We start from the raw sequence: 25,211 nt of genomic DNA, 5'->3' as shown, positions 1-25,211 counted from the left end.
AGGCAGGACCTTGTAGAGCACAACTGCGAGACCATCTAAGCGGCGACACCTTTACGCAGCCACCCCCACTGAGCGGCCGCCCCCAGGCGATAGCGGTTATACGGCCGGCAGCACAAGCCCCGCCCACCGCGCGCCCCTCCCGCCACGTGGCCTGCAGGAGCGCGCGCGACGGGCGGCCTCGGCACTTCCGCTACCGGTGAGGTCACTTCCGCTGCGCCTACTTCCGCTGCGCCTACTTCCGCTGCGCCTACTTCCGCTGCGCCTATTTCCTTTTCCGGTGCGCGCGTGCTTTATGGACGGTGGGGGGTGCTGTCGGTGCGTGCACGTGGCTGCGCTGCTGCCGGGCTCCCCCGGCCTTTCTCGGTTGCTGTCATGTTGGTGTTGTTTGAGACCGCTGCTGGTTACGCCATCTTCAAGGTAAGGTGCCGGCGCGCGATCTGGGGGTGGTGGGGAGGCCGCGCCTCGCTCCCGGTTGGGGCTTGGTGGGTGGTGCGGGGATGCGGCCTGTACGTCTGCTGAGGGGAGTCGGGTGAGGGGCGGCGTCCTTCGCGGGCCCTGTGGCTTCCGACCCACGGGAACCCAGCGGGCGGGAGCTGCGGAGAGCGGCCGGAACCCGCTGATGTTGGTGGCTGCTTTTTCTGCAGGTCGTGTGTGGGTAAATGCGGGCTGTGTGTGGGCTGCTGGGCAGTGGCACAACGTGCCGATTTGCAGCTGCTCTTATATAAGGTTTATATTCACGAGTAAGAAGTAACTAGACTCTGTAGTGAGGCAGATTCTTCATAACGTTGTGTCTTTGTGTAGCAGTGCTGTATGTCAAACACATCTTACCTACCTGGTAAGCTGGCAGGGTTTGTGCTACTCTGCACCTTGCTGTTTAATCTCGTTTCAAGCACGACGTGCAGGTTTGGGCGCCACAATGTAAGAAGGATATAAAACTATCAAAGAGAATCCACAGAAAGGCAGCAGGAACGGGGAGGGGACTGAGGGCAAGGGGTGTGAGTAGGGGCTGACCCCCTTGGTTTGCTCAGGGCAGACGAGCTGAGGGGAGGCTCATGGTGGCTGCAGCTCCTCAAAGGGAGCGGTGGGATGGTGCTGAGCTGTGCCCCCTGTGACAGTGAGGAGCTGTGCAGGGGAGGGGCAGCTGGGTGTGAGGGAAACGTGCACCAGAGTGGTGGGCATGGAATGGGCCCAGGGCAGTGGGTGCCAGACCTCAAGATGTGATTGGGCCGTGTGTGCAGGAAGTGCATTTGACTTATAACCCTTTATGGAGCCTGAAGTTGAACTCAGTGATCCTTGGGGGTTCCTTCCAACTCAGGAAATTCAGTGGTTCTATTCTGTAATTCTGCAGGAGTCAAGAGGGGCTGTAAACAGCCCGTATTTAAGCCACTGAAACCAAGGTGGGCATATGAAAAAAGTTGGCATATAAATAGAGGCGTGAATAGAGACACGGAACTGAAGAAACTCCTCTACAGAAGCGCTGCTGATATCAGCAGCTGCGTGCTGGGCCTGGCTGTGGTGTCTGTGCCAGACAGCAGGGGGCGCCAGGCATCAAGCAGCCGTATTTTCTTGCAGGCATTAAGCATACTCTGGGAGAGCGATCTGCATTTGATAACTGGGTTGGATGCAAGAGAACTGGAAGCTGTCTGCTAGAACTGAGCATAAGTAACGTTTCATTAAGATATGTGTTCAGACACATGTTTTGTTTTTCCACACTTGTTCTATTTGCAGCTGCCAGGAAGGCCTGCTCATGCTGCGTATCTGCAGCACCGAGAGAGCTTTTCTTTCCTCCACACAATAGCTGCAAATTTATGTAATCATTATATCTGTGTGTTTGTTCTGTATCGAAGCATCCACCATGGTGTTTTGCTTTTTTTAAAGACAGCTTGTTAACATGGTCAGTGTTCAGTTTGTTCTTTAATTCCTTGAGAACTGAAGAGAACTTACATTTCAGAACTTTTAGGAACAGTTGTCACCCACTTCCCTTTTCAGCAGTGCTCACAAGCTGTCTGCAGGCAGAATAACTGTGCTCTGCTGTTATGCTTTGGTAAACAGGATCATCTTTCTCTACAAGCTGGGTAGCCCTTCAGGGGTCTCTTTGGTGACATAGGGGCAAATAGAATAACAGTGTTCTTGTTCTTGGAAGTCTTGTTCCATTAAATCTTGGTGTTTGCTGGGACACAAAATTTCCATAGGCTGCCATAATTTCTGTATATTAGCAACCTCAATTTATCAGTTTGTATGCTTGTGTTTTTGTCAATATCTGTTTATAGAGACAGAATTCTCTGAGCTTCAGGGCAGGAAGGACTAATCCTGTCTGTATCAAAGATGAATCCAATGTGAAGCAAAGAATCAACAGGCTGGGGAGAGGGAGATGTGCCCAAAGGTTGTCTTGGGCCTCAGAGCCCTGTGGGAAATGAGTCATCATGTTTATTTGCTCAGCAATAATTTAATTTAAACAAAAAGAAAGAAAGAGCCTCCTTTGGCCTGGGTTTAAAAATCTGCAAGGGCGCAGGAGCTGTTTTTGCACGGCACCAAGTCAAATTGTAGTTGTGCTGGGGCTTGTCACAATTTAAGTCCAACATTTTTACTGAGGCGTAAAGAACTTAACGTTGTAAGGACCTTGTCGGTGCTGTTCTCCTGAGCAACGTTCTAGGAGTTTGCAGTCCTCTCAGCATTTTGTGAAATGTGTGCAGGGTCTATTGGCATAATTGTTATCCTTTTCCTGTTTAAATGCTGAAAGGGAATCCCCTCTGACCAGAGATGGGATTAAGCTATTGCTTCTCCTTAAAGCAATTTTAACTCACATGATTACTGAGCTGTGGTGAAAAGTCATCCCTGCTGCCATGTCCTTTTTTCCTTGGGTTCATTTGGATTTGTGAAAATAAGGTGTGGGATCACTCCTTCCTGTGAGGTGTCCCAGACGTGTTTGTATTTTCCCAAAGTAGAGACAGGTTTGGTTTTGGGTCACTGAGGTTGTGAATGAATCCTTTAAGAGGTGGAGCAAGACCAGTTTTGATAAATAAGGAGAGGGCTTTGCTTTGATGGTGCTGGTTCAAAAGGACCCAGCCATGATTGAGCAACTTCTATAACACAGTTGAAAGCAAGTACAACACTGTAAATTCAGTTGTGTGCTGGTGGGGTGAAGATGCTGAGACAGAATGGTGAAACTGGAGACTACCATAATTGCTTTTGTTGACTCAATTTGCAGTAACTTCCAGTGTCAGGATATGCCATGAATCTGTTCCAGGTCATCTCTACCGAATGTGTGTCTGAAGGTTGTTCGGATAAGCTTTCAATATGCTTATGTTTTGTTTTTGTCTGCAGGTTCTGAATGAGAAAAAGCTCCAAGAAGTTGACAGTTTGTGGAAGGAGTTTGAAACTCCTGAAAAAGCAAATAAAATGTAAGCGGCCTGATGTGGGGGTAACAGCCTGACTTTGGAAGTACGCAGCTGCCTGTATAGCTCTGTTAACCCGAGCTTCAGAAACAAGTGTTGACTTTTAAGTATTGTAAATATTACTGTAAACAACAGTAATGTGAAATTAAATGCTAATACTATCTTGAAATAGCTATATATATATGTATAAAACTTATGGTGTAATTAAGCTGCAGAAGTTATTATCACATGACACTGAAAAAAAGAACAGTATTATAAGGAGTTTTGGATGTTTTGACAAGAACATGCAAGTTTGTAACTCTGAAACTGGCTGAAATACCATGCTTTTGTGCTCACAGGAAGTTCTTGAAAGAAAAACCCATCGTGGTTCAACTGAAACTAATAGCATGTGGATCCTGTGAGTTGAGAGCTTGGTGTTGCTTCCCATGCCACCAGTGACTGTTAGCGTCTCTGAGCAGCTGCCTGGGGTTGCAGTGCCTGCTGACCAAGCGACCAAGCTGGCCTTTCTAGCAAGTAGTCCTAAGGCTGGGAACAATGGTGAATTCTTTCCAAGTCTCCTTAGGGTGTTTTTATTGGAGCATTTCTAAGCAGCTTTGGTTAGAACAGATACCTCTGAACAAGCTATGACTTGTGATTTGGATTTGTACTGCTCTGGAGGAGTATTTAGAGGAGAAGACAGAATATTCCACATTTCTGTTTGAAGTGTTGTTAATCTTGTCTTGGAAACATCATCCTGACCACTTGCTAGGCAGGATATGGCTCTTAATGGATCTGTTCTCTGATCAAGTTAGTTCTTGTATTTCTAATGATTCGAAGAAGGCATCAGAATAAGCCTGCGGCTTTTGTTAGGCTTGTGTTCTTAATTCAGGCATTCAGCTTTATCTGTGACCTTGCTTCTTTTGCAGATACTTGGCTCACAAAGCGCAGTAGTTAATCAGAACAGGATTAGTTAAATGCCTGCCCTTGACAAGGAATTTACTGGATTGTGATAGCTTCTTCACTGGGACTCTAGATATCAACACCGCAGATTATGTGAGGGGGAGAAGGAACTTGAGCTGCGGGAGTTGGCACAGTGTGTTTAAACACTGCACATGTGATTTTTGGCTCTGGTGAGCAGTAAGGCCATGGAAGAATGTTTAGTGGTCGTTTGTTTTAAGCTCAACTCAAAACTTGTGTTCTAGCATGTAATTACAAGGGAGGACTCAAGGATTCAGGGGCAGTGAATCAGTTCAGTCTTAAATATTTGAAGATTAATTTGGTGGAAAAGAGTGTTAAATCTGAGCTGTGCACGCTGTGTCCTGTGGGGGCAGAAGGTGAAGATTTTGCAAAAGGGTATAGACAATCAGGGTGTGGTCTTGAGATTCACATGGTTAATGTCTGTCCTTAAATATCAGATGTATTGTTCCTATTCCTTTTTGAGGGTCTGAATATTCATCTCTGCTCACTTGCAATCAGGGACAAATAGGAAAGATGTAATAGCCAGGGTAGAGGGGAAAAAAAAAAGCCCTTTTTTGTTAACATCTGGTTCATGTGCATTCACTGACATACTTGTATTTTTCTTTTGCAGAGTAAAGCTGAAACACTTTGAAAAGTTTCAGGACACAACAGAAGCACTTGCTGGTAAGGGAAAGTTGACGTTGTTCTTGGAAAAAATGAAAAACAAAATGCAACTGAGCAACAACAACCTCTAATGTGTCAGACAATAGTTCACTCATTGATTACCTCTGTCTCTGCTGTTTTTAGTTTGCATGGTTTTTAAATAATGCATCTTGCAAAGGCAACTGCTTCTGTTTTGTGAGGTCATCGACCCACTCTACAGTGTAGCAGAGATGTAATGAAGTCTTACTTTGCTCATGTCATTCTTATTGCCCAGCTAATTTGCTTATGAGCACCATGTAGAAATTTGATGTATGTAGTCTGTTGTCAATGATGGATACTTGTTGGAACTGAATGTAGCTGATTTGAGTCAACATTTCGTCACTACCACTGAGACAACAGACAGATATCAGACTACTTATTATTATAACTGCTTGTATGATGGATGTGTTGTACCTGTTTGGTTTTCTTGCACCTGAAGAAATGCTAATATTGCACTTGAGAGAAATTCAGGTGCTTAAACAAAATGGAAAGTTACTGAATAACTTGGACTATTTAAACACACAAATTCTCAGTGCTGCAGGTCTTTTTGAACATCAAAGATGAAAGTGTTAGCTAATTGTTCAGGGGTAGCATGATTATTAGTGCTAAATGGACTGGTAATCTATAACTTCTGTAGGTGCATGTTGCACATCGCATTTACTATCAAGTAATGGATCTTCATATTCTAAGGTAGTAGGGGTAGCTTATAGAGGAAGCTAAGGGAACACTGTGAAAATAGTGGTCATGTATGCAAATGAAAGAGTTGAGTATGAAGCTGCAGTGTATTTCTCTGGCATGCTTTTTGGCGTATGCTGCTATTGCTTAGGTTTATGTTCAGATCATGTATTGCTAGACTGATGAGAAAACAAGCAAAAAAAAAAAACCCAACACCAACAAACACCTGAACAACAAAGCAACAAAAACAAGGGGGGAAAAAAAACCTCCTAACTGAGAGTTTGGGATTTGTCTGGGAAATGGAAGCGATTACTCAAGCTACCTATGCTACATTTATTTTGAAGGGGTTGTTATGCAGATGCCTGTTTCATGAGGGTTAGGAGCTACTGGCATCTTGGAAGTGTTATAACCTATCTCCATTCTAGAAAGGAAGAAAGGAAAGAGTTAACTGAGCACAGAATTTTCTCTTGCGTTTCCTTAAGGTTCTAGAAATCAATAATCACTGGCTTGTGTGTACTTTGTATTATGTTGAAGATGTATCAATCACAGAAGTTCAGTGGAGTACAAAGTTGATCTGCACAGTATTTGTGCCTTCTTAAAATGTATTGTGTGGGCTTGTAAATGTCTTCCAGATCATTTAATGCTTAATTATGGAAAGAATCCATTTAAAATGCTTCAGTCTATGTGGTGTATACTAAAAAGGTCTTTTTCTGACTCCCAAGTCCGTGTGTGCCGTGTTGTTTTTTTCTCTTGGGCTTTGAAGGACCATATGTTACTGTCAGCACAGGATGCAAATAAGCCATTGCTCAATTTAAGATACTTCAGCTGCAGATAAAGGGACCTGGCAAATGATTGGTTAATTAAACTGTATACAAAATGTTCCCTTAGAACCTTGCTTTTGGACATGTGAATTTTACATCTAAGATGCATTATTGTAGCATTCCATAAGCAAAATGCAGAGAAACTGGACTGAAAACACATGGAGCAAGGCACAGCAGATAGGAAAGTGATTCTTGATCTAGGTCTTCAAAAGGGCAAAAATATCATTTCCTTCCAGTTTTATTTTAGCTACTGCACAGTGAAGTGTTATTGCAGCTCGGGCTGAAGCTACTGTGGCAGTCAAAATAAAAGTACTAAGTTGGAGGCCGTATTGTCGCTGGCTTTAGGAAAGGGAAGAAACTGCATCTTTGGTCTTGTTTTCTACAGCATCCACAGCTCTTGTAGAAGGCAAGCTCAGCAAGAACTTGAAGAAAATTCTCAAGAAGATAGTGGCAAAAGATGCCCACGAACAGTTGGCTGTAGCAGATGCTAAACTTGGTGGTGTCATAAAGGTGATAATTGACTTTGTTGTTTTTCTGTCTTTCTGTTTCATGCTATTGAGATCTTACGGATGGGTTTCAGAAAGATAAAAATTATTAGCAGTGTAACCTACTGCTTCCGTGATGTTTGTGGTGTGTAGAATCACGGTTCCTTATGATCAAATGTCACCTTCAGCGCTTGCCTACCGGAGGAAGGAAGAAGTACTGTAGAGGTTGTCTACTTTCTCTGGTATCTCCAAGCTGTCAAATCCTAGGTTCATACTTATGTCTGATTGCTGCCTGTTCCAGAGAGTTTTGCTCTGACCATGCTCTCATTCTGTGTTTGGAGATGATAGTGGGGTGCAAACAGAGTAGGCTTCAGTGTTGAAGTGAACCACAAAGAACTCTGACCTAATTATTCAAACAGAGGCTGAATTATACATCTCTTCAAACTGTTAGTGTAGTGAACTGAAGTTGCCATTACCTTAAACATGAAAAAAGACTTGAACCTGTTGAATGACCACAGAATTGCCTTAGGAAAGCCAGGCGTAATGAGATAAAGCTCTGGAAGAAAGGATTTAGAGAAATATTGTCACGTCTGACTTAGGCTCAATGACTTCCATCTTACAGGATAAGCTGAATTTGAGTTGTATACACAGCCCGATGGTTACCGAGCTGATGAGAGGGATTCGTTCACAGATTGAAGGGCTTATTACAGGCCTTCCTTCCAGAGAGATGGCAGCTATGTGTCTGGGTCTGGCACACAGGTGAGTTCCTGGCACAGCTGTTTCATCCTATTGCTGCCCTTCTCCTGTGTCCTTGGCTGTTCTGTGCTGCTTCAAATGTCTCCATGTGGTATGGTTTCATATTCACTCTATAAGTCAACATACATGTGTATCTGAAGCCTTTTTTCACAGGGATTTTCCAGTTTGCAACCACCTTCTTGGGAAAAGGCTTTGTCCTCACCCCAAAGTTGATAGCTTTCTTTCCCTTTACTTGGTTTGATATGTCACTGTAGTAGTTGAATGGTTAGATTAAAACTCCATTGCCATTTTGAGATGGGAGGATTATGAATTCCTGATTTACACTGGCATATGTGCATGTGTAATGTGTATAATGTGAGTATTTAAGGCAGAGATGTATTTCCCTTCTCACCATCATGCCTTGTTAGGTTTAGTGGAGTAGTAGTTAAGTAGAAAAGAATCGCTGGATCAGCGCAGCGTCAGGCATGCACTCATGAGCAATCCCCTTTTTGATATGAACTTGTTCTGTAGCCATTGGCAAGTTAAAGAACTGCTTTGTTGTAGCTAATACTTTGAAGATGCATTTGTTGCTGCTAATGATGTCTAGAAAATAGACATTCATATAATTAAAAAAAAAATAATTGAACATTTAAGGCCTCGTGGATATCATGTGTTTTACTGGAGAAATTTTGAACATATGTTGAAAGCCAGATGATAATGGACATTCTCAGGCAGTGAGAGTCTGTTCTGGGAAGTTTCTTCCTTTACTTCTCGCTACCATTGCTGATATTTGCTGCAGTGTAGGTTGTGTTTTGTGGATCATTTCCTACTGCTGCAGAACTGAAAGTGCTATTGACAAATAATTCTTGTGGGAAGCATTGCAGAAGGAAACCAGATACTTATTTCCTGCCACAGTGTTTGTGCTCAGTCTGATGCTTGTGGTACAGTTGGCCTTAGCTTTCACTTTTTTCATAGCATATGCACGTGTATATGTCACAGTTGTTCAGAGAGGTCATGTCGTCAGGGTTTCCTCAGTGGTCACAGGTGGGAGTGGTCAGCGCCATAAAGTTGAGCTGGTATGAATGAATGTATGGACAGCCACGTTACTGTAAAACAGGGACAGGTGGGATGTGCTCAGCAGTGGGATGTCAGTGTGCTGATGAAATTATTTCTGTATCCACAGCCTTTCTCGATACAAATTGAAATTCAGCCCAGACAAAGTAGATACCATGATCGTCCAGGCAATTTGTAAGTATATTTAGAGCCTAAATTATTCATGGTTCAGTATATTTGCCTTCTTCGTGCTAGTTGCAGGGAAGTATTAGTGTCATATTTTTCCTTAGAATGTTACAGTAAATCATATTGTGTTCAGCTAGGCATAAGGTTTGTAATCTCAATAGGATTTACCACAAGCAGTAACACTGTTAGGGTGGTACGGTAAGCCGATATTCATTTTCTTAGCATAGAGATGAGCTGAAATACAGGCAGTGTAAATTCAGTCCTCTGAGAACTTCGCTACCCAACGTGCCTCACCTCAGTTATTTTGGGAGAGCATCTGGGCCCCACAGAACAGGGCTTTCTGAATCTCCATTTTCGTGCTAGGTTACATGTAGTGCAATGTGGAGATGCTCTTAGCTTAGAGTTGTAGAAACCACTGCAGTTTTTAATGCTGCTTTCCGTGCCCATGCATTCTTAATGAAAAACGAACTGCAACTGTAAACACAGATAGGGACACCTATTCCTCATTTGTCTTTGAAGACGTCTGCATCATAATGAGCATTCTTGCTGTGAAGCAGTAGCAAGGAATCCTGTTTGAGATATTAATTCCCAGACTGTTGTCAGTGATGAAACATAGTTAAGCTGAAAATAATGATTTAATTCAGTTCCTTCGTCACTACCACTGAGACAACAGATGGAAATGTTGTTATTGCATTAGAGGGAAATATTTTAGCCTCAGGGCTCTGTAGCAATATATGCCGTGGGTGTTACATGTTGATGTTGTAAATCCAGTTATCAGTCATATCTTCTAACTGGTGAGCCTGTTGGATTTGTCAGACGCATTTATAGTGTAAAGACAATTAAAGGGCTTAGCACAATCAATTAACTGTGAATACAAGATACATTCTCACCATTAGGCTTTTTCTGTAACGTTTATTAGGTGGCTAATTGTTACATCTACCTTGTGTGTGAACGCTTTTCTGATTGAGAGGGAGAATCACAGTGGCTCCTGTGCCCCATCCAAGAGAATGCCCTTTGCAGCTGCTGAAGGCATCTGTTCTCCAAAGTGGTGCCAGTGGTTAAACTTTCAGGCAACGTTTGTGTTAATTCTAATGTTTCTGCACTACTGTGCCTAGGATTATGCAGTCCTCTGAAAACAAAGGACTTCTACTTCACTGCAGCTTAAGTTGCACTCCATCAAATATTTGTGATAAAACGAGGGCTGCTCTAGAAGTAATGCCTTCTGTTTTATTATGTTCAGAGGTGAATGTTGGTGGTATGGCAGTAGAAGTAGAATCTTCCCACCAATATCAAGTTATATTGTGGTACTGGGTGGCATATGGCAGCAAAGGCACAGTCTTACAGAGTAGTATCTGACATGGATGCATATATGAAATGAAGGGGTCATTGAGTTCCTCTGTGGAAAAAATGGCATCCATCGACATTCATTGATGCTTGTTGAATGTATCTGGAGATCAGACAGTGGATGGCAGTGAGGCAGTGATGACAGTGGGTCCCTGCTCTAGTACAGACTTTTACTAGTGCAGCATGCAGATTTCTTCATTGCTGATGAATATGTGTAGCTAATGGTGGTGACTACGTTGAAAAAAGGTATTTGGAAAATGAGAATTTGCTTTGTCAAAATAGTGGTACTGTGCTTTTTGCATCTGGTGTAGTTTCCATGGAAATAAATAGGAAGCATTACTTTTGGAGCAACTTGTCTTTTTCTACTACCTTTGTTTACTTTGTTTAAATTTGTTGATTTGAGAGTTGACCATTTTTCATTGCCCTTGTAAGAAACAAAAGTCCATTCTTCTTTCTCATAGCACTTCTTGATGACTTGGACAAAGAACTGAATAATTATATCATGCGCTGTAGAGAATGGTATGGTTGGCACTTCCCTGAGCTGGGTAAAATCATCACAGATAACCTCACCTATTGTAAATGCGTGCGGAAAGTTGGTGAGTAATAAGGAGGCGTGAGCCTGGGGGATACATTGTGTACTAACGTGAAATGCCATGACAGATTTATAGACCAGCCACTCGCTCTACAGCAGGTCACGGTGTTGTATACAGTCCTACCATCTAGACCAGTGCAAATAAGGCCAGTAGAGAAGTGGTGTATGGTTGCCTCTGTATGCTAATGCAATTTGAAATTCTGAACCAGAATAAAATGCTCATATCATATGACCAGCATAAAGAAGACCAGCAGCATATCTTAGAATTAATCAGCAGACCGGTTTGGATATTAGCTGCCAAATACAATGTAAAGGGACTCACTGCCTGTTTGTGGCCATTCCCTTTGACCACACCTGCTTTTGCATTTTTTTTTTTCCAGTTGTAGGAAGAATTATTTAGACCTGGTTAGTTAAAAGTAACTGCTTGCTTCCTGGTATTCTTCCTTCATAGTCTTGTGACTGATAATTTTACAGCAAATAGCTACTGAACAGGTGAAGTATTTGGTGTTACAGAATAAGGGCTTTTTCTGGTTCCAAATTTAATTGACCTAACCTTTCTTGGTAGCGTAAATAAGGTCTGAACATCAATGTATATTTTGGGAGTTTAGGTTAGGATGATAGCAGACTGGACTGTTATTTTAGCCTGTTTATCTTTGTCTGTTTGTGTTCTTTTCATACTTGCTCATCTCACCTCCACTACAAACATGCTTTCATCTGTCCCCTGCAGGAGATAGAAGAAATTTTGCATCTTCTGATGTTTCTGACATCCTACCAGAGGAGATCGAGGAGGATGTAAAAGCTGCTGCTGAGATTTCCATGGGAACAGAAGTATCAGAAGAAGATATAAACAACATAATTCATCTCTGTGATCAGGTATGCATATATATATATATGAATAGCAGTAGAAATTCCACATTGCCTAACAATGTCAGACTCTTCTACCAAGGAGAGGTTTTCGTAGGGCCTTTCTAACACAGTCATGATGGCAGTGATGATTCCTATATTGTGGTTTTCCTGATGTACAAACATGAGGGTACACAGTCACTACCTCATCTGAGCCATCTCAATCTGTTGATGTCTATTTGAAGTCTTCTACAAGTGTTTTCCTTTTGGAAGGAATTCTGGCATTGGTGAGTTTTTAAGCCCTTAAGAAAATGGTACTGTGCATCCTCTTTTTAACCTGTCGATTTTGAAGCTGGGTGGTAAGCCCTGGGTTAAAAGTGGAGCACTGAGGCCTAAAAAGAATTGGGAGCCCTCTCCTGCTTTCATTTGTATTGCCTATGGACTCCCTCTGGCTTTGGTGCCAACTGAATCCCTTTGTGACTTTACCAGGGAGTGGCAGGGTTAGGAATAGCAAGTTCCTGTTCTCAGTCTAGACTGGGCTGCTTTTTTATGTGTTTTTTAATTGAGTGCATTTGTATAGAACAAGTAAAGATCATTTATCCTATTTAAAGAGAATGGTGACAAAGATTTATGTGAAAACTGAATGTTCCAGGGTTTTGTCCTAAAGAAAATGTCCTTACTAAGTATTTTTGTTCTGCTTCGCTGTCTTTGGCATGTTGTCAGCACCTTATCAGGAGCTCTGCTGAGAAAATAGGTTACATGAGGGAATGAACAGTACAAATCCAATATACTTCATGGATGGAACTCTGCTCTGGGAATATACCCTATATAAAGCTTTCTGTAACTGACTCTTGATTGTGTAGTTTGCACTGTTAGCCTCCTTGGTAGTAGCCATCTTTTTAGGACTTAGATTTGTCTGTCAGCCAATACTGATTCATGTAACAAAACTTTGTTTATGCCAGGTAATTGAGATCTCTGAGTATCGGACACAGCTGTATGACTACCTGAAGAACAGAATGATGGCCATTGCTCCTAATCTCACTGTTATGGTGGGTGAACTGGTTGGAGCAAGACTCATCGCTCATGCAGGTGGGTCACACTGGCCAGTGTAAATAAAGCTTAGTTGACCTCACCACAAGTTTTCTCTCAGGAGCTAATTGGCTAAAGGCATCATGCAAAAGACCATGATGAGTATCTCCTGAGAATGAGTGTGAGCTCGGTAGTAGTCTGTGATGATGTAGTTCTTGGTTGGCCTGAATCCTTTTGGAATGTGAGGGCAACTTAAGTCACTACCTCTTCTGAGACACTGAGCTCCCTTCTGGCAGTCCAGTCTGTTCTGAGATAAAATACTGAGAAGTTGGCCTTAAGCATTTGTAGTCAGATTGGTTCAAGGTAGCAGCCTTATTTTGATTATCTGCTGCAGTTGTGTGATAATGTGTTCTTATTGATGGACCTGGTCAGGAGCAGGCTTTACTCTTGTATAAAATCTTTCAATGACTTACCCTTCTTTCCTGTTGCTTAAATCAGAGACAGAGTTAAAGCATGAAAGAATGAAATGGCTTACTTGTCCCTTGGGAAGTGAAGCAACTCGCAGAGAAATTGAGTGCTCAGATCTTCTGCTTTTGAATACTGTAGGGATCTAGTATTGTGCTTTTTTAGCTGCTGTTCTGATAGATTACTATTCCTGTGTCACCTCCTTTTAGGTTCTCTCTTGAATCTGGCAAAACATCCAGCCTCAACAGTTCAGATATTGGGTGCTGAGAAGGCACTCTTCAGAGCACTCAAGACGAAACGAGACACGCCTAAATTTGGCCTTATCTATCATGCTTCCTTAGTGGGACAAACAACCGCCAAAAACAAAGGAAAGGTGAGTTTCAGAACTGTTAAATCCTGGTGTTTTTCAGAGTGTGGAAGTCTGTCATTGAGATGACTTGAGCTTCACATTAAGGCTCTCTCCACAGCCTTCTCTCCTGCTCTGCTTTGTGGTTATGTGGAAAATACCATTGTCCCACAAATCTTCGTGTTGTTCATTCCTGTTGACGAAGGGGAAACGGGGGTGGTCTGTTCAACACAACTTTAGTATCTGTCAGAACAGATCCATTCCTGCCAAGTTGTGATGTAACACTGGTTTTCTCAAGGGATGTTTTACTGCTTTCTTCTGTGTGATAGTAAGCTGAGCTGTGTCAGGCATTAGTCTTATTTGAAAGTCAAGTTAATACGCTATACTGAAAGTTATGACTTCTGTGGCTTGCATTTAAAGAGCTTAGGTTTTTGTAATGCAGCTGGATGGAGATGTCTTTAATTGTGGAGAAAGCTATTCAGCTGGAAATTATACCTCAGAATGACCTGGGATAAAACTTGAGGTAGAGTGGGAGATGTCCTACTTATTTGCTAGGTTCAGATGTGTCCCCCTATTTATGTAGGAAATATGGTGTTACTTTAACTGTACTTAAGTGCTGAAGACTGACATACTAATTGTCTCCTGGACTAAATGCTGCTAGGAGAAGGTTGCATTGTTCTTCTGTTAGTGGTTATGGTTTACAGATCAGAGTGAATCATTGCCTTATGTTCAGTCTTAGCATTTAATATTCTTTTTGCCTTGCCCAGATTTCTCGAATGCTGGCAGCTAAGACTGCCTTGACTATTCGTTATGATGCCCTTGGAGAGGACAGCAGCGCTGAAATGGGAGCTGAGAACAGATTAAAAGTAGAAACAAGACTGAGGCATTTGGAAGAGAGAGGAGTAAGTACACTGCTGCATGGAGCTAACTTTCTTGAATAACATGTCTTCTGTACCTCTTCTGTTTGTGGTGTGCTTTTCTGATACATTGGATCTGTGGTGTTGTTACTCTGTAGCCTATATCCCAGCCTTGTCTGAGGGGCCTGTGAGCTGGTGTCCGTTTTTCTTGTTTGTGTGATTGTTTCTGTGTACATCATACTTAAAAATATTGACTCCGAAGAAGTAAAAATGATCATGCACTTGCGTTTTAAAACATTTATTAATTATAAACATATGCTTGTTATGTCATGGCTCATCCTCTTTAGAAGGAAGCCAGCTTGTTTATTGTTCCCCCTCCACTACATTTCTCATTGTGATTCCCCAAAATCTGATAGTGCATTTAGAGTTCAGAGCTTTCTCAGGAGCCAGATGTCGTTTATGTCACAGAAGAGCTGCTGCATTATCCTCACATCACCTAATACACGTCTTGCCTCTCTGTACCTGCTGTTCCATCAGTTGCCATTGGCATAGCATACTGGGATGACATAGGATTCACTTTCCACTTTTAGGTAGTGTGCCTAAAGCATGTACAAATTTAACCTAGCTTTGTGAATTTCAAGATACGATTCTGTTATGTGGCTGTAATATATTTGATCCCACGCTAAATGCCCTTTTGTTATGTTGGCTTCTAGAAGAGCAGTATTGGAAAGGCATGTCATGAGGACTTTGTCACCTCAGTTGTCACTGTTGCTGTTCTAATCCTAGGAGTAAGACTTGTGCAGTTGTACCAGAACCTGGCCAGTCACATAAGCCTGTCTTTCCATTTTTGATTCTTTTTGAGGGCTCTGAATCTGGTATTGTGAATTGTTTTTGTTCTGAGTAATTTGTTTTTCACTTCTAAATTTTTCTTTTAGATAAGAAGAATAAGTGGCACTGGAAAAGCCTTGGCGAGGGCGGACAAGTATCAAAACAAGAGGTGAATAGTTTTTCTTTTCAGCTTGATTAAGTGTAAATAGCTTCTCATATTTTTATTCCTGAGAAGCTTTTTCATTGTGGATTGGATTGCCTTGAAATGCAGAAAACATACAGTGCTCTAAAACACTGATAACATGTCCCCTTGCAAATTTCCATGTTCCCTCATTTTGCAGTTATAGTAAAGCCAGTAAACTAATGAAACAGTCCTGATTTTCTAGTAGAAAATTATTGACATCATCAGCTGCTATGTAGTTAAGCAGCTTTATTAAGTACAAGTCTGAAAATGTTGGATCTTATTTCTAGGAAAAGCCACTTGCTCTGAGCAAAGCTTGATCTCCTTGTTTAGGTCATATACATAGTAGCACTGTGTCTTAAGGAACATAGTAGTTTATAGTGCCTGAAATGACTGAATTGCAGCTTTGATGACTGAACATCTAAGGACTGCAATGTATTACATTTAATCTGGGCTGTGACGCCTGGATTTTTCACTTAATTTATTTGCAGGCATCTTGCTTAACCTGGCCTTCCCATTCTGGTGACTCCTTGGGGTAGAGAGGGCAAGCGCTTGGCAGAAGTAGGGTGTGGTATTAGTTTTGTCAGAAAAATCAGCAGCGTTGCATCCATTTGCATTCAGCATACAACTTTTTCCAGGCTGGCTGTAACTTGCATTTCCATTTGTTAAGCATCTCAAAGGGTAGTGATGGCCCTGTGTTTTCTGGAGCACTTTTTGAAAAAACCGTCAATAAGTGAAGCATCAGTGTGTGTAAGGAGGCAGTAACTTGAGGTGTTGAGGAGACAACATACTTGTAGTTTTATGACCTCTTGAAATGAAGAGCGGTCAAGTCCTGCTGGGACATGTTCATACTGTTAAGCTTGTTCTGCAGACGTGTAGGCTTGGGGGAAGAGTCACTGGAGATAACTTGCTGTTTAGCCTCGTTTGGCTGTCTAAAAGGGAAAGGGATTAAAAATACTAATTTCATGCACTCGGAATAATCTGAGTTCTGGAATTTCTGAAGTTCTATTTTCCAGGAGCATGTTTACTTTCTGTACAAGTTAGAACTACTTTCTCTATGGTCTGTACACCAGCTCAGTCTGCTTCAAATTATATTAATAGTATGCAGTCATATTACTATTGCTTTGTGGTTATTGTTTGAGGGGCCAAAGTAGTTTTGTGAGGACATCGGCAAGAATCTCCTAGTCTTGTATGGAACTGCAGACCCAGCATTAATTAATTACATCACAGTAATGTTCCAGAAGTTTGTTGTCTGACTATTTTGTAGAAATGAAACAGAATCCATCGTTCCCAAGAGGCTGTGTAGTCAGTTTCTGCAAAGCAGTATGCTGTGATCATACCCATAAGAGTTTGTGATACTTAGAGAAGTTGATAATGCTACCTGCTAGTGTTGTCACGTGTTTCTCAGTCTGATCACTAGTCTCAGTTGCATTAGCAACCTCTGGAAGGTAGCTACTTCAGATTCATGCTTTAAGCAAGTTTAGATGCTCACATGTCTGGATGGAAAATTGTTCAGGGTTATTGTTTTAGAACTTGTTTCTTTTCTAGGAATTCTGTTCTGAATTAGTCAGAAAAAAAAAAAAAAAAAGCCTTATTGCTATTAGCAATTCAACTGTCCTTGAAAAGGTATGATGGAAGAGAATTGTGTTTAAGGGCAGCTGATTCTCTGCAGCCTCAATAAGAGGTGAAGACTTGAACAAAGGAGCTTGCAGTATTCAGATAGAGGTAGTTCCAGCCACGGATTAGGTATTCACCTGTCTTGTGAAGTCAGTGACACAGAGATAAGCCGTTAAATCTTGCCTTCTAACTTGTGCCCTGTGAACGTAATGGTGGAGAAGCAGTGCAGAAAAAGTAGAAACAAAGCTCTTCCTAATCCTGTGTATCTGTTAACCCCAGGGTACACGTATGAACTTCCCTAATAGTGGGGAGCTATGTGCTTGTGACCACACAGCAGCAACAGAAAGATTTTCAGCTGGCAGGAAATCAAACGGGTAACTTAAACACTTCATAGAGTCTCGGATATGAGCCAGAACTGGCCTCTTGGTTGAACTTTCTGTTCATATCAGACAGTTGTGCTTCATGGGAAATCTTCTGCACTCCTGATTACTGATGAGCCATTCATGTGTTGGAGAAAGGGCCCAGCTACCTGTAGATGCTTGTTAGCTGAGCAGGACTGATTTGCTAATGTTTTTGGGAGGTTGTGTTGGAAAGCTAACTGCGGGATCTTACCTGGAGGCCAGCTCTTCGTTTCCTGACTTGTTTTTTTTTCATTACAGTGAAATAAAGGTGTATGATCCTTCTGGTGACTCTACGCTTCCTGCTGTTTCAAAGAAACGCAAAATTGAGGAGGTGGAAGAGCAAGAGGCAGGGGTTGCAGTGAAAGCAAAGAAGTTCAAGGCAGAGATGCAAGGTTAGTTGCTACATCTATGCTGCTAGCATGCTGCTGTGTTTTGTGCATCTGACAACCTTCCATGTACCTAGTTACTCTCCTTGAGTCTGATACTACTACTAATAAAGAATCTTCTCGTAAAACTGCTTTAAGTATAGAACATTTTAACAAGTAAGAGCTCTACTCATTCCTTGCGCTGTACAGTAGGCTCATCTTCAGTGGCTCTCAGCATCTAGAAAAAAAGTTCCAGTGGGGGGGGGGGGGGGGGAAAAAACAACTTGCCTGAATTTTCTTTAAATGAATACTATTTTATCCTAAGTTTCAGCACATTAAAGTTAAACATTAGAATTTGATGTTAAATGTCACTTGGAAAATTCAGTTTGAACTTATGGTACAAAAGGAGTTATTTTTGGGGGAGCTAAAACAACAGCAGCCACAGTTGTTCTCCTCTGAGATACCGTGTGAAGAAAGGTTTGGGGCTGTGACTTCAAAGCACTCTGGTTTCTGATTTGTGGTTCACTTTGTGCAGCATTGTCCCTCTTTTTGTGTGTACACTTGCAACACCTCTAAATGGCTTGTTATGATAGTAGAGTACCCACTTGGTAAAGTAATCCCACTAGGTAACTTGGGATTACTTTAAATTCCTCTTGTGGAGCCCTGAACTAGATCTGGGCTTGAACTGCTTCTGGCTCTATCTACTTGTGGTGTCTGTGCACATGTATAAAGCAACTTGTAGGAAACGCTGGTGGGGGAATTCTTTGTACTTCAAATCTGAGATAAGTGCTCCAGCTTGCGCTTATCATAATGAAACAAGGACACTTGAGTATTTTAAAAGCTTGAACTTTGCTCATTTACTTTTTGGGTAGTGTGGGTGATTTCACAGCTACTGCTTTTGGTAGTCCTTTGAACTAAATCCCCTTACTATAGCCTCAGAATTGTTCCCTTGGGTCTCCTTTCTGTTACCAAAATATTGACATCTTGCAGGCATGAGCTCCTTGCAGGTGAAGTATTACAGTTATTTCCAGCCTGGTCTCTTACCAGTACAAAGAGGGTATTTCTATTTGTAAATGCTACTCAATGATTTGTGCGTTTATAGAGGAGAACTGCTTCTGTTTTCTTCCTTCGCTATATTGAGAACTGAGAACAGGTGGAGCTTAGTAGTTGCCCTTGAGCTGTAGGATTTGAGCTGTAGAGAGTGTTGAGAAAACTTGTGAACTACTGAAATCTGTGCTGTTTGATTTTTGGGAAAGTTACCGATAGCCAAAATACCTGAAAGAGCAGGGCAACCTTTGGATGTTCGTAGCTCCTATTTTTTCCCCCCAGATCTCTGTATCAAGTGTGTTGTTCTGAGACACTTTGAGAATTATAGTACTACTGTATGCCAGATGTTTGACAGACTATGGAAGAAGCAGTTTCATGCAGCTTATTTACCTCATATCAACTGTATGCAGATTTCATCCCCTCAGAATCCTGGTATGGGCTAGACAAAACACGACCTTGTTCTTTTTCTGGTTGATATGCCTGTATCAGCATGCTGGTAAGGTGATGGTGGCCTAGGAAGTTTGTTGAGTAGTTCATTAAGTTCTGAAACAGGCTGGAGAGTACAGAGGAGGTCCCAGCATTAGGATTTATGTTGTGTATCTGCTTGACTATGTACAAGCATTTCACTTTCTTCTGTTCTTGTCTCTGTTCTTTCCAATGCAGTGCTCTGTTCTTTGCAGTGCAGTACTCTTAAGGTTTTCTTTGGTCAGAGATAACACATCCAGGCATAGCGCTGTGTAAGAATTCTCTGCCCCTCTCCTTCCCCTTGCTGTTTGTGCAGCCCCCATAATAGGTGGGGATGGTAGAAAAGCAGTTCAGGAAAAAAGAATTCTTCAGCCAGATCAAGTTGGATCCTGTCCATATTCTGTGAAGAAGGTTAGGAATGGGAATGATGTGGGAAGCCGCCACTGAAAAGTGTTTTGTCAGACTACTGCTTTAGTATTTGTAGTAAAGGGGGTCAGTATTTTGTGTTGTGCTAGACTGGGATGTAAATGCAACTGCAAAATGTGGTGTGTAAGGGGGATCATATAGAGGAGGAAAGGTGCGTGGGGGATTGGCATGTAAAAGCTTAGAGAAGACTGGTGGAAAATGGTTTACTAGAACTGATGGTTTCCGGTGCTGTGGAGGGCCATCAATCAAACTCTTCTTCTGGGCACTGTGTTTTGTGCCTTAGTGCCCCATAGGAATGGTTGGTGTCTTTCTTGTCATCTGCTGCGTATCACAAAGAAGTCCCACTAGGCTTGAGTGACTTAGAAGTATTGGATAAGGAGGGAGAAGAGCAGCCCCCCCAGAGCCTTTATCCTCATTCTGCCTGGGTTCAAATGTATGAAGTCCTGTGATGAGCTTTGCTAGAAAGCAACAACTTAAATCTTCTTGAAGGCATCTGCTGCCAGCTGTGAGAAGTGACAGTGTGTGTGAATGTTCTGTGCTTTATCTGTGGTTGTAAATTGTGGCAGATTCCTCTGCCTGGTGTTTCAGACTCGATGACACACATGGTAATAACAGGCTTTTTTTCCTGAGTGCTATCCAGTGTTGTGCTTGACAGTGCAGAGCTTTCTGATCCTGCTGAGCGAAAGCGTGTACTGTAACAAAATGTGGTGCACTCACGCCTCTCATACCATGTGGCTTTAATGTAGCACAGGGTTATTTTAACTTATCTCATATACATGGTAGTACAAAGGTGGGTATACTTCCAGTTACACATTTTGTGTGGTTAATTGCAAAGCATGCTTATGGCAGAATCCCCTTAAAGTCATATAAATAGGTTCTTTTATTAGGAATCCTTTTGCTGTTTTCATTTTGGCATTTTTAAATGTCAAAAAATGTTGGATTTTACTGTAGAAATGTCTAGAAATTTTTTATACGAAAGCTCTAAATGAGTGCTGGTCTGCCTCCTTCCAATGTGAAGATAAGGGAATCGGTTGCCAAAAACCTACTGCTGGCTGAATGCACAGCTAGTGTGGGTTGTTGAGTCCTTCCAGGGCTCTTGTGATGCCAGTGACAATGTTGGCCAAATGGTGGGCAGTCTCTTTTCAAAAAGAGCACCTGAAATGCCAATAAAACATGCAGGCTTATTTTAAATGTTGGAGATGGTGTATAGGAGTGCTTTTTGTGTGAGATGTGATTAGTGCTGTCAGATTGGCACCTTAGGTAGCTGTACGTTTTGGTAATAGCAAGCAGTGGTCATACAAATAGGGGAGGGGAGGATTAAAGATGTGTGGAGACAGCATAGTATTTTTTTTTTTTTGCTTAATATCCTTGTTGCATCCTCTCAAATCTCATAGAAAGCTTTTTCATTCTACCTTTTACTCTTGTAATAATCAACAACTTGCCTTTTATTGTTCTTTCTTCTGTGGTACAGAAGAGACAAACGTAGAAGAAGATGAGCCTGTCAAAAAGAAGAAAAAGAAAAAGGAGAAGAAAAAGCAAGCTGAGGAAGAGGAGGAACTGATAGAGGAAGCGCCCACCAGCTCTACGGTTGAGGTAAGGCAGAACTGCACAGCTGCCTGATCCTTTTTGGGATGGACTCCAAATTTGTGGAGCAAGGGGGAAAATATTCTTGCCTATTTAACTCACGCTATGCAAGGACTGTTTTTAGCAACTTCATTTAGTAATATCCATCACTGTAAATTTCATGAAGAGTTGTATTACATAAAAAGGTCTGTGAAATTGTAATTCCTTAGTGCATTAGTAGTGTTTCCCTTACTTTCCTGAGCCCACCCCCAGCCTTAGTCTCCATTCTTGTTACTTCTCTAGAGATCTGTTGGTACTGATTCACAGGCAGCTCTGTTGTTTAGGGCTCCTGCAGAGCAAAGGCTGTATGTGCTGAATAGATGAAGCATCACTTGATGTCTCCTAGCAGCAGCAGAGTGGGGGCTGCAGCGAAATTAATTGCTCAGTTTTGAAATTCTGTTCTTAACATGTGGAACTTCATCTATTCCCCTTTCATTAGAGCAGCTGTGCTGCCTGTTACAGACTGACCAGAGCTTGGAGCAGCCAGCAGTGTGTGACAGACATCACAGCTTCCCTTGCTGTGCTCTAACCATCGAGTGGAGTAAGAGCAGAGGGAAAGGGACATCTCTTGTGCTGTGCTGAGCATGGCAGCTGAGGGAGATGCTTTGAGTTTGAGCTCTGTTGCTTAGCTACATGCATTGCTGTGCTTCTCCATTACAATTTATTCATAGCAACATTTGTTTGTTTCCAGAATACAGAGAAAAAGAAGAAGAAGAAGAAAAAGGTGAAAGATGAGAATGAAGACTGAGAAAAGGTGGAAACATAGGCCATAGGACAGTGCTTCAGAGTAGCATTTATTGACATAATTTCTTTAACCTCTAGCTGAAAACTGTTAATCTCGCTATATTGCAAGAGGGCAAAGAGATGCATTTGATAGCTATCTTCTGCCCTGGAGCAGGATGCCCCACTGTCCCTGCTACTTAAGAAGGCTGCTCTGTTGTTTTGCGGTGTCTTGTGTTGAAAAGTTGACAGTAGATCCTTTTTCCATATGCAGTCTTCATTGATAAAAATAAAAGCATTTTTATGGAGATCTTATGCCTTTGTCTTGGAATTTATTTGCTGGCTTTCTATCCATTATTGGGACTGCTTCTAAAATTTCATGTTTTAATGGAATGATCAGCTTAAAACTATTTTATCCATGTGTAAATATTCCATTGCAGTTTCTTTCTTAAGGAATTCAAAACTTGTAAATATTCTTAAGTTCTCCATAAAATTGATACAAATATCTGTAAGTAACATAAAAGAACATTGAACAGCTGAGGTGTTATCAAGCCTGCAGTGTATTTCTTATCAGGAGACTTTTATCATCTTCCAGACATTTTTGTTTTGTTACATTGTTAGACAGAATTGAGGCACGTGGTTTAAAAGAATGTGAGTTAGCTTCCAAATGGCTCCAGTGGTGGTTATGGCAACTTTCTTCACTTAAAAAAAGAAATAGAGGGGGGGAAAAAAAGAAACACAATAATTTTTTAAGCCATCTGATAATAGACTTGGGAAGGCAAGTGTTTCACTTAATAGAGGCAGCAATCAGTCATTTGCAAATTCTGCCATTCTTTATGGGGAATACAGTTGCTCTGAAGTAGCATCATACAATCAAGACGGAAATTCTTGGAGCATAGTGTTGGCAAATAATGTGTTTATTTGACTGTGCTCAACACAATAATTAATATGGAAAAAAAATGTAGGTGTGGTAGTACACCTAGTAGTTGTGAGTCTACGCTCATAAGCTGAGCAAGATAGCAGTGTTGTTGGCAGGGTTCGGTGACTTTTCAGCCACTGCCACTGGTGCTGTTCTGTGGAATATAGTTGTTGACCAACTCTTGAAATTTAACTGCCTGTAGCTGGCTTACCTTGTAGTGAAACTAGGCATATTGAATCCCTAACAAAGTTGGTAAGGTGTTTGCTTCATGTGCTTCTGTCTGTATCAAGAACATGAACTCTTTGATTACTCTGGGCTTCAAGCCATAACTGAGGAGGATCGAGGAGTATCTGAAGCAGTATGTCAGGACTGTGTTACTGTACTGCAATTATCTGTTATCCTGGGTGTTGTGAATGTGTCCTTGTGTTGTTGTGCTGTCTGCAGTTGTTGATGTCCTGTCATGCAGAGCTCTGGATTGCATGGGAGTACTGAGACCTTTCCAGCTCATTTGCTTTTTGCTGGAAAACCAAGATGAATTCAGCATCAGTCTCTTGGCAGTTGGCAAAGGTGTTAAATGATCCATAGTGAGTTGGAAGACTTGGCTTTTAGTGGACTTAGTTTTTCATTGTGTGCTTTCAAATCTGTACAGATGTGAGACTTAAATTTCCTCTGAACTATGAATGTAGTCTCTTCTTCAGAAGTCTTAGATAAATGATGTATATGCTGTTCAGAAGTTGCCCTATATAATTTATGCTCTAATCAGAAAACTTGTATGAGCATCAGTTGCTCAGTAAGTCTAACGAATGAGATTGAAGTGGAACAAGGTTATTTTTGCATAGCCGCCATTCTCCATTTTACTTCTTCCTTAGATGAATCACATTCATTTCCTGTCAGTTTTCATACTTAACACATTTTATTACTGCGAGCCAGTGTCCCGTAGAAGCAAGCTTCCATGTCCCGAGGTGGCTGTTGCAGCAGAATCTTTGCTTCTGCTCCTGCCCCAGTGTTCCAAGTGTTGATTCTGATATCAAATTAACTACAGCTTCTGCTTTATTCTGCATCAAAACTTCTGAAATGCAGCATGTTTTGTTTTTGCAAAATGAAACTGCTTTGCAGGAAATAGAAGTCTGCTGGGTAAGGAAAAAAGCAAGTTGCAAGCTTCTCAGTCCTGGATAGGTCATGCAGTTATCAGCACCACCTCTTCTAAGCAGGTAAGGAAGTAAGCACTCTGCGTTCTGATTTTGAACTGTTCAACTGTTAAGCTCCTCATCCTAGGAACAATGCGCTCAGTACCCTAAAGGGCAGCTGCTGAGACACTGATAAGTGTATTGAACTCGAATGCTAAATGTGAACAGTGAAAGTAATCAGTGGTGATAGACTGCAGTCATTTTAAGCCAGGGTCACTGTATTTGAAGTTGCTTATCAGTTCAGGCAGATAAAACTGGCTTGCTTACGCATGGTTTTCCCCAGACAAAGGTCTGGGTGTTTATGTACTGTCTTGCATCTTTGAAATAATGAAGACTACAACTATGGTTGGGAAATACTGTAACCTCTTTGCACGGGTAACAGTGAATGCCAAGGTTTAGAGCAGGCCCTTAATTAGGACTTCAGCCTTTTGATCTTATTAAGTAGTTCGGATTCTTATGTTTGTACTGCCTCCACTTTGAGTAATTGTGCAACAGGACATTCATGTGGAGCCTGCGCTGTAGCTCGCTTATCTTTGTGAGGGAGCAGATCTGTCCAAAAATGGATCTTTTGTTTTGCCTTTTATTAAGAAAAATACTGATGTTGGATTAAGGATAGATCTTCTTTGTTTAATTTCCAGAAAGAATTGCTGGCAAAGGCATTGGCATCTCAAGTGGAGCAGTGGGATCTGTGATCCTTAGAGCATTTGATCAGCGTGGGTTACAATAAAGTCAGTAGTGAAAAACTGCTAATGTACTTAGGGGTTAAGCCTAAGAGAAGGTAAAATTATTTTAGAGGAGTAGCTGAAAAAAAATGCAGCGCATCTTGGATGCTTGGGCACTTCAACACTATCTTCCAGGTCCTGCCATCCTGGGACATGTGGGCCACACTCACTCTGCTTTCTTTGCTTTCTGCATTTTATAGACTTTGGTAATTTTTTCTTCTCTAGAGTTAAGTGTTGGATGCTTAC

The 25,211-nt window shown here is 41.7% G+C and overlaps 1 protein-coding gene and 4 non-coding genes across 5 annotated transcripts; all 5 read left to right on the top strand.

Moving 5' to 3' along the window:
- The first annotated feature begins 255 nt into the window (after window positions 1-255).
- Window positions 256-22,452, top strand: NOP58 (NOP58 ribonucleoprotein). Its single transcript, XM_072341836.1, has 15 exons — window positions 256-417; window positions 3,325-3,401; window positions 4,963-5,015; window positions 6,915-7,039; window positions 7,637-7,773; window positions 8,933-8,997; window positions 10,794-10,928; window positions 11,652-11,797; window positions 12,730-12,856; window positions 13,471-13,634; window positions 14,375-14,509; window positions 15,400-15,461; window positions 17,750-17,883; window positions 21,266-21,387; window positions 22,109-22,452. The coding sequence occupies exons 1-15, from the start codon at window positions 373-375 to the stop codon at window positions 22,163-22,165; spliced, it is 1,584 nt and encodes a 527-aa protein (XP_072197937.1). The 5' UTR covers window positions 256-372; the 3' UTR covers window positions 22,166-22,452.
- Window positions 5,309-5,397, top strand: LOC140255206 (small nucleolar RNA SNORD70). The gene has a single exon (XR_011904438.1). It is a non-coding gene; the product is annotated as a small nucleolar RNA SNORD70 (small nucleolar RNA).
- Window positions 9,578-9,665, top strand: LOC140255199 (small nucleolar RNA SNORD70). Its single transcript, XR_011904431.1, has one exon. It is a non-coding gene; the product is annotated as a small nucleolar RNA SNORD70 (small nucleolar RNA).
- LOC140255202 (small nucleolar RNA SNORD11B) lies at window positions 11,905-11,988 on the top strand. The gene has a single exon (XR_011904434.1). It is a non-coding gene; the product is annotated as a small nucleolar RNA SNORD11B (small nucleolar RNA).
- Window positions 12,990-13,074, top strand: LOC140255201 (small nucleolar RNA SNORD11). The gene has a single exon (XR_011904433.1). It is a non-coding gene; the product is annotated as a small nucleolar RNA SNORD11 (small nucleolar RNA).
- Window positions 22,453-25,211: the final 2,759 nt, after the last annotated feature.

This window comes from Excalfactoria chinensis, chromosome 7 (genome assembly GCF_039878825.1).
Source record: "Excalfactoria chinensis isolate bCotChi1 chromosome 7, bCotChi1.hap2, whole genome shotgun sequence".
In the NCBI taxonomy this organism is placed as follows: Eukaryota; Metazoa; Chordata; class Aves; order Galliformes; family Phasianidae; genus Excalfactoria; species Excalfactoria chinensis.
This window is presented reverse-complemented; position numbering and strand designations above follow the sequence as displayed.